The sequence below is a fragment of the Nicotiana tabacum genome, chromosome 15, assembly GCF_000715075.1.
Source record: "Nicotiana tabacum cultivar K326 chromosome 15, ASM71507v2, whole genome shotgun sequence".
Lineage (NCBI taxonomy): Eukaryota > Viridiplantae > Streptophyta > Magnoliopsida > Solanales > Solanaceae > Nicotiana > Nicotiana tabacum.
In genome coordinates, this window is record NC_134094.1 from 5,168,496 (window position 1) to 5,177,741 (window position 9,246).

The 9,246-nt window shown below is 33.9% G+C and overlaps 2 protein-coding genes across 2 annotated transcripts; one reads left to right on the top strand and one right to left on the bottom strand.

The window, feature by feature from the left end:
• Positions 1-357: 357 nt before the first annotated feature.
• Positions 358-1,997, top strand: LOC107799282 (uncharacterized). The gene has a single exon (XM_016622372.2). The coding sequence runs from the start codon at positions 443-445 to the stop codon at positions 1,352-1,354; it is 912 nt and encodes a 303-aa protein (XP_016477858.1). The 5' UTR covers positions 358-442; the 3' UTR covers positions 1,355-1,997.
• A 2,145-nt stretch (positions 1,998-4,142) lies between these two features.
• Positions 4,143-5,666, bottom strand: LOC107799281 (auxin-responsive protein SAUR36-like). The gene has a single exon (XM_016622370.2). The coding sequence runs from the start codon at positions 4,952-4,954 to the stop codon at positions 4,439-4,441; it is 516 nt and encodes a 171-aa protein (XP_016477856.1). The 5' UTR covers positions 4,955-5,666; the 3' UTR covers positions 4,143-4,438.
• Between the last annotated feature and the right edge of the window lie 3,580 nt (positions 5,667-9,246).

The following is a 9,246-nucleotide window of genomic DNA, read 5'->3' on the forward strand; positions in this document are numbered from 1 at the left end:
CGTTTCCCAGCTATACATTTCAGCAGCGAAAGGTTGACAATAATGTTTTTCCTCATGCAAGAAACAAGAAATAATGTTGAACCCTGGTTGTCGTCCACTGTCTAATAACTCTTATAAAACAATTCTTTGATGAAATGGAAAACAATTCAAAGCCAAATAGTTTTTCCAGAAACCCTTTAAGGTCTGTTGAAGCATATATCGACTTGTCATATCCGTGTATTGCCTGTCCTCCATGTCATGCCAAGTTAATTTGTATGTATGAATATAGGTATAAATCAGTTCTATTTCTCCTTTTCATTTTGTTTTCTTGCTGAAAAAGAAATGGTTGTCTTTCCCTGCTTCTCTTCCTTCCCTATATTAATAGTTCATCTGTACTTGATGCTATGTTGTTGATATTTATACTCATGCTAATGACTGTAGGAAAACCGCACTAGGGATTGAAATGAATGGTGCTTCCTCATCCGGTGGTGTAAGAGCTGCTTTATCCTATTGTGTGCAGCAAGTACGAAGTTATGATTATCATCACTACCTTTGCCTTCTTGAACTTCCTATAAACATGCGGAAGGCTGCATTTGCACTCCGAGCTTTCAATGTGGAGACGTCCCGAGCTATGGACGTTGCTTCTGATCCGAGAATTGGTCTTATGCGCTTGCTGTGGTGGCAAGAAGCTTTGGACAAGATCTATTCCAACCAGTTAATTGAGCATCCAGTAGCTCAGGCCCTCGCTTCTGTGGTATCTGAGCACAAGGTTAGCAAAAGTTGGCTGAAACGAGCCGTGGAAGCTCTAATAAATGATGCAAAAAGAGAAAATAATGAAATTCCACAAACTGTTGAAGAATTGGAGCGATATGCTGAGGACACAACTTCAACTATTTTGTACTCTACACTTCAAGCAGGTGGTATTAGATCCACAACGGCAGACCATGCTGCTTCACATATTGGTAAGGCAAGCGGCCTTCTTTTGCTGCTTAAATCACTGCCATACCATGCTAGTCGAAACCATCAGTTTTCATATATACCAGCCAAGGTGGCTGAGAAACACGGATTGTTGGTTCACCAAAGTGGTCAGTCAGAGATCAGAAAGGACTCGCGCGAGGCTCTTTGTGATGCAGTATTTGAAATGGCATCTGTCGCTAATTCGCATTTGCAGAAGGCTCGAGAATTGGCTGGAAGTGTGCCAGCTGAAGCTCTCCCTGTACTTTTGCCTGCTGTGCCTGCCCAGGTTATTTTAGATTCTTTTACTCGGGTGCAGTTTGATGTGTATGATCCACGGCTGACACGTGGAATTTTAGGGGTACCCCCTTTGTTGTTTCAGTTGAAACTGAAATGGTATTCATGGAGGGGTAAATACTGACATTACCTTTATGCCTCTGTTAGCTCCTTTAGCGTTGGTCATCCGCCATTGTTTTCTGGTTTTATCAGATCAACGTGTGAAGCGTGGATGAATATTATTTGTAGAATATGCGTCTTAAGCAAGTTTAATATCTATGCTAACCCGTGAAGGCAGTAACTGGCATTACAAGTATGAATTTTTGATGAGTAATTAAATTCTCACATGGATAAAATGATGATTCGGCGGTTAGTATGTCTGGTGTTTCATCCTTACACAGAAAGAGGACAACATCAACTTCAAGTGTTTAAATAAATTTCTGCGAGTACTCTTATCTGTTTTGACATTCTCATGTTCACTCTGGATTGCTGCTTGGTAGTTTGTTGGCACCATATTGCTTTGGTAGTTTGGAAGTAGCGGAGAATTTAATCATAATCTGTTATTTTACCTTCTTTTAATGCATAGCCAGAAACTTGAGGAGAGGCAAATGAGTCGGATTCAGTAAGCAATATCTACTAACCATTTGCACTTTGTTTCTTTTCAATGTTCTCTTCTATGTCATCTCAATCTTGGGATATTGAGTTGTTTCCAGGCCTATTGTACCATATTTTGTCAAAAACATTGATAAGTGTAATGCACTGTAATAGAGCTTCAATGCCTTTTTCAACTCCAAGACTTCTTTATTTCACATATCATACTGGTTAGAGAAAGTGAGCAAAGTTTTATATGCTTTCATTCTTCTCATTGTTATACAACCTACTGGTATTGCATCCACAAGTTTTTCCTAGCGGTCAATGAAATGAGCGAACAATCATGAGATATTAGGGTTCTAATCTGAGCATAGAAAAATCGTTAGATAATTTCTTCCATATGTAGTTATCGGGTAATTATGCTGGTGGGATTTAGCTAGTACACTAAACTGGCTTGGGCACTACTGTTATCAAATACACACAGGTGTTGAATGAAACAAACAAAACGCTAATGCAAAACCAATAATGCCTATGATTTCTTTGTTTATAATGAAGGGGAGCCTTGGCGTAATTGGTAAAGTTGTTGTCATGTGACCAGGAAGTCACGGGTTTGAGCGGTGGAAACAACCTCTTGCAGAAATGCAGGGTAAGGCTGCGTACGATAGACCCTTGTGGTCCGGCCCTTTCCCGGACCTTGCGCATAGCGGGAGCTTAGTGCACCGGGTTGCCCTAATGAAATATTACTTTTTTATTTTTAATTTTTGAAGGGGAGCCTTGGCGTAACTGGCAAAGTTGTTGTCATGAGACCAAGAGGTCACATGCTCAAGCTGTGGAAACAGTCTCTTGCAGAAATGCAGAGTAAGGCTATATACAATAGACTCTTGTGGTTCGGCTCTTTCCCGGACCTCGCGCATCGCGGGAGCTTAGTGCACCGGGCTGCCTTTTTTTAATTTTTGTCCCCATTCTTTTGTCATATGACATACTGGTGATGAATAAAACAATCATATTGTAAGAGTACCAGAAAGAAAAATAATGCTCCATTTATGACCATATTATAAACTAATTGACAGCTTAAATGTTGATTTACTTGTCTCTTATTCAGGTTTAAAAAGAATATAGTTCAAATTTTTTGTATGTTTCCATTCTTCTCATTGTCACAAAGCAAACAGATGGTGAATAAAACAACCATGTGATAGAGTACCAGAATTGTCTCATAATCAGATAAATTGACAGCTTAAAGTGGATTTGTTTGTTTCTGATTTGGATAGAAAAGTGAAGCAAAGTTTTTATGTATTCATTATTATCATTGCCATATAGCATACTGGTAATGAATAAAACAACAGAATGCTTGTACCATAAAAAGAATATTTAAAATAATAATTGCCCATGTTATCTCATGCTTAAGTAATTGACAGCTTAAAGTGGATGTAGTTGTTTCTGATTCAGAGTAAAAAGGATACTAAAGTTTAATTTCTCATGATTAAGTAATTGAGACCTTACGGCTTGTTTGGATTATATTGTTACATGTCGTTTTCATAATGTATCGTGTTGTATTTTACTGCATTGTATTGTATTGTTTGATGAATACAACGTTTGGATAAATTGTATCGTTTACCGTCGTCGCATGATGTCAAACACCAACAATATGAAAAATAAACTTGCAATATTACTAAGAAAAAATATGATACAAAGTAGAATTATTATATAAAAAAGTATGATAAACGATAAAATATGATTATTTAATAATAATGAAGGGCAAGATGAGAGAAAAAAAGTAAGGAAACGACGCCACCACACCAAATTCGTCGTTCCATAAAGTGACACTTTCCGTCGTTACGTAACGATAAATTTAATTGCATGATAAGTTGGTTTGAACGAATGGAGTAAAGTTTTATACGTTATCATTCTTTCTATTGTCATATAGCGTACTGGTGGTGACCACGTTCGAAGTTACATTATCCAAAGTCGATTGAAAAATTACACTTGTGTATATAAATAAATTATTAGATTTTAAAGGTGTATAATATATATTGAACGTCCTTTGTCGAAAAAAATTTCTCGCTTCTTTCAATCTCTTTTCTTGAAAAACCTCCACAATGCATCAACCTAAAGATTTGGATAGACCGAAAGTCATGTAACATGGTTCATTTAGTGAGTTGATCGCTTAAATTGTCACTTAACTAATAGAAATTTTGTAAAAAAAATCACTTTTCTTTATTTTGTCAAAGAAAAATCATTCTATTTTGGCCAATTCACATAAACAGTTACTCTAAGAATTAAGGTAAATTGAGGTCGAAGAAATTCAACAAATACTCTGTACAAATATTATATCATCCACACCCTAAGAACCCAAGCTTTGACATAACTGTAAAAACTTTTACATACATTTTTTTCTTTCTTTTTAGAAAGGACAAAATAAAATATTAAACTAAGCTTCCGTACTTCCGGAAAAGAGACCGAGTGGAATCAAAGAAACTAGAGAACTGATCACTAAAACAGAATAACAAACCTTAACATGGTCATAATCGGAGCGGAAATTAAGTAGTGAATCAAAAACTACTTACACTACTTTCTCCATAAACATTTATTAAAAAAAAATAGTATACTTTTAAATTTCAGATTAGTCTCTGATCACAACTCACCAGTACTTGTGCCTCCAGCTCTGCCTTCCACGGCGTCTTCCACCACCACCCGTGGCGGCGATTCTTGATTGAACGTACTCGAATTCGGATATCCGACAAGGGATTTGGATCCCACCCGAATGATTGAACCCATATTCCATTTCAGTCTCTCTCAACAAATCAGCAAATAAAGGATGATTAAAGTAAATCACAGGCACTAAAACTCTACATGCATTATCCTCTTTTTCACCAACGTACACAGCCAAATGACCCTTTGGTACAATCATTTCCTTCTGCTCCATGAAATCTTGCCCGACCCGAATATAACCCGAATTTGGTCTTGTAAAATTAAGACCTTTAGCACCATACTTCAACAAATTTCCCAAATTACATAGCTTTGAAATTGCTCTTGTTGCATAATTAGAGGATCCTAACCGTTTGTAGCTGATTCTTCCCCTTCTTCTCCTATGAATAAACCACTTGAAAACTCTCACTAGCCTTCTTCCAATCCTGAATCCTCTCACTTTCCCCATACTTTTATTAACTGATTCGGAAGATAAACTATCAGTTAATGACGTGTTTGATGCTTGTTGCCAAGATAGATATTTTACCGTCTCGATATAAGAACTGACGCTTTCTAACCCACTATAATTATAGATGATTTCCGCCTCGAAGGAGGTCTAAGGATGGTAGTGTGTACGCAGAGACCTTCCTCTACCTTGAAGGTATCTCCGCCTCGAGATCAACAACAACAACAATAGCAAATCTAGGGTAACCCCAACAGTGGGGTTTGGGGAGAATAGTATATACGCAGATCTTACCCTACCTTAAAAGATATTTCCGCCTGGAGATCAAAAGTATCAATTTTTTCTTTGGTAGAATAAAGGGGATTCTTGAAATTGGCTATTGATAAAGCATTTCAAGAAGTTGTAACTGAAAATCTGAAGTTGAATGGAGTTTAATATTGATGGAGTACTTTTTTTTAGGGACCGTTTGGCTTCTTGTAGAGTAGTAATGGTGATGATAAAGTAGTATTAATTAAAAGAAAGTAAAGAGCCAAAGACTAACTATCAATGGGATAAAAAAGGAAGCAAAGAGCCAAAGACTAACTATAAATGGGACAAGAAAGGACAATACGTATATAGAGGATTTATATAGCTTACTTTGATTTGTTTTGAACTGAGACCAGTTATTATTGCAACCAAGAATAATAAGTCAAGAGATAGTACTATAACAAGTTGTACAAACAAAACAAGAATGAGGTTTTCTTGTTGTAGATGACTATGTATATGATGTGGAGGATTATGGCAAGTCAAACATGGTGGAAGTATACATAACTATGTATATATAGCATTTTTTTTTGGTAGATGAAAGATGAAGTGGCTGGCACAAACAAAAGTGAGACTTGATCAGAAAAATTGTTTGACTTTGAGATTTATATTGTGAAGGAAAATAAATATGTGAAAAAATCCTTAAGTGATTTTTTGTAATTATGTCATTAACTAAAATTTGCACGAAGTATTACAAGAAATTACATTCCTCATTTGACAATTAAATTAACTCTCATTTCAAGAAGTAAGATTATATTATTAAATATTAAGGTATATATATATTACGAGCAAAAAATCTCTTGCTAGTGAAAGTAAGAATAGCAAGGTTAGGATCACACTTACTATCAAATGGTACTGAAGTAAATTCATAACGTAATATGTTAAAAGTTTATTTTTTATTGTCCTAGTTTTTTTTATTCTTAGTTGATCCCTAAAATGATTTTTAAAAAAAATATGGGTAAAGAGAGGGACAATGAAGAAGGGAGGTCAGCTGAATTGAAGTTGTAATGTTTCATGGCTATATGGAGTTTCAGGGGCCAGTAATTACAAAATATAATTAAAAAAAATTGAAGAGGGTATTTATTGTTTTTTTAATGGTGTTTGATTTTGATGTTTGAATTAAAATAATATTATATCTATTGTATTTTTCAAAATGACTTAATTTTTTAAAAGGTAGATCTCCGTGAAAGTTGCACGTAGGGTCATTTTCATTTTTTGGACTCACTGTTTTATGTTGAATATGACCAATTCTTTTAGCTACAAAAATTGGAATAATTTAATGAATTTTAGTGGGCATTATTTTATGTTGTCTTTACATTTGTGCCACGTAAGTCCATTGACGAGGTTTTTTTTTGGGATACTTCAAGTGGTACGGAACTTCCAATATGTTTACTGTTATTATTTGTCCTTTTCAAATTCTTGGTACGAATTCTGGCCACTTTGTACGAAGCATGCGTTAAGAGTTAAGGATTGTTCTTTAGTAATTAGTAATATGTTTAGTTTCAGTTTTTTAGTTTAATTTATTAAGACACAAAGTTTTAAAGTTAAAATTTTTAATTCAAATTTTTAGGACAAAAATAGTATTGGCCAATATCTATATAGCATCTTTAAGAACGGTTATTTGTGTACTTTGCCGAAGTATGTCCCCAAAATTGCAATGGTTTTTTTCTTTTAGTTATATGGTCTTTTTCATAATAGATTGATAAATTATAACATACATATTGATAGATAAAATACAAGACATATTTGCAAAGTTATTTTTTTAATTCAAATTATAATTTATCATAAGATATTTCCTCGAGTTTCACTTCTCTACTTAGAGCTTCCTTATGTAATTTAGTTTCCTCATTTATGCATTTTACAAATTACATATAGGATAAAAAAAAAACAAATTCAAAAGTAATTCATCTAAAATCAAATTCAAAGCTAGACTATACAAAAAAAAAAGATGTATATAATATGCGAAGTTTAAGTAATACATACCAACAGTAAAAAGACACTTACATGAAACTAATAACCTACAAAACATGATAAATAACTTGTTATATGAAATAAAACTATACTGATAGTGTACAATATTTTTATACGGAGTATATAATTTAATTAAATAAATTTCAGCTCACGGCACTTTTCAATCTTTTTCTTTTGTCGGAATTGAAAAAAAACAAATCTAAGAAAAATGACCTTCACTTCACTATGATATCAAAATTTCCTTTTTGGTTAGGAATGGGGTCAAACTGAAAGAGATGTAGAAGAATTAATTTAGGAATTAGTTAGGGAGTAAGTAAACTGATGGAGTGATGGCTAATGAAGTAATGGGAGTAAATTCAATCTCAACGCCTTGAATTCTCCTTTAATATTTAGAAAAAAAAAAGTTATTTGGATTACTGAACAAAATATTACATTCATTTTTATTTAGTGATCATATTTCACTTTTCGAGAGTTAAATTACATGAACTTTGATTAATTTTAAAGAAGAATGACAAATTATATTACTTTTCGTATAGTCTTTGAATATTCAATATTAAAATAATCTAATCCAATTTAATTTTAAAGAATAGCCAAATTAAATATTGAGAAGCGAAACATAACAAGTAAATTACATTAATGTCGTTTTGCTTCACGGGTGTGATTAACGAAGGTGGATTAAGCTGGTCTTCCTTGTCGGTATTCTCAAACAATTAAATAGATTTATGAGTTTAAATACAATATATTGTTTGCCTCCGTTGGAATTGTGCAAACTTTATTGTCATTAATCAATATCCCTCGGAAGTTTAGTGTATTTTTTTTTTGTTTTTCACCCGGTGTTCGGTATCCATATTGGGGTTCGACTAAAGCGCTCCCTAACAAAGGCGACTCTATACTTAGAGACTCGAACTCGAGACTTCTAGTTAAGGATGAAGGAGTACTTACTACTCCACCACAATCTTTGTTGGTGAAGTTTATTGTATCCGTTACACATTTAGGAGAGAATAACAACAACAACAACAACAACAACAACAACAACAACAACAACAACAACAACAACCCAGTATAATCTCACTAGTGAGGTCTGGGGAGGGTAGTGTGTACGCAGACCTTACCCCTACCCTGGGGTAGAGAGGCTGTTTCCAATAGACCATCGGCATCCTTCCCTCCAAGAACTCCCCACCTTGCTCTTGGGGTGACTCGAACTCAAAACCTCTTGGTTGGAAGTGGAGGGTGCTTACCACTAGAGCAACCCACTCTTGTCTGACAATATGGACAGGAGCTTATAAACCAAATAGATAAATATATAATGATACACAATATTACTATCGTAATGTATTTAACTTTTTTATTAATTATTATTGATAATGATGGTATCTCAATAATTTCATCGGGTATCTGCTTCATATACATAAAAGAATAGTACCTTAGAAAAGTGAAATTGTACGCCTAAAATGTTGGTGTACTTGTAAATTAGCTTGGATACATATGTGAAGTAGAGGAGGAAGCGATTTAAATAGCTTGAAAAAAGTTAAATCTCAATAATTAATCACTTTAATTTTGCCAAGTTCTCTTCCATCAACCCTGTAACTACTATTTAAATCCATGATTTTTGAAATAAATTGATCACCTTTGTTCTGCCAATTTGTTTTCCTCCCCCCTACATGTCTCCCTCTCACATGTATTAATTTTCGTTTTATGAATTTTTAAACTGGTAGGAGTCAGTCTAAGCCCAATTAAGATTAATTTTAAAAAAAATGTAATATCGAATTCCTCCAGAAAAAAATGTAATATCGAATTCTTAAATTATATATTTTTAAAAATATTATTAAATCGTTGCACGACTTAGATTGAAATATTTAAGTCTAGAGATGTCAATGATACCATGTTCAATGAGAGAAAATATTTTAAAAATAATTATGGTAATGTCAACCACTACATTTGATATTAATTCATTCCTTTCCTTGTGTTAAAAAATCAAATAAAAAATAAATTTTCTCATTTCAACTTCCTTACTTTGCTTTCTT

Bases quoted from the DNA above. Each gene is read 5' to 3' on its own strand.
- LOC107799281 (XM_016622370.2), bottom strand. From the start codon at position 4,954: ATGGGGAAAGTGAGAGGATTCAGGATTGGAAGAAGGCTAGTGAGAGTT.
- LOC107799282 (XM_016622372.2), top strand. From the start codon at position 443: ATGAATGGTGCTTCCTCATCCGGTGGTGTAAGAGCTGCTTTATCCTAT.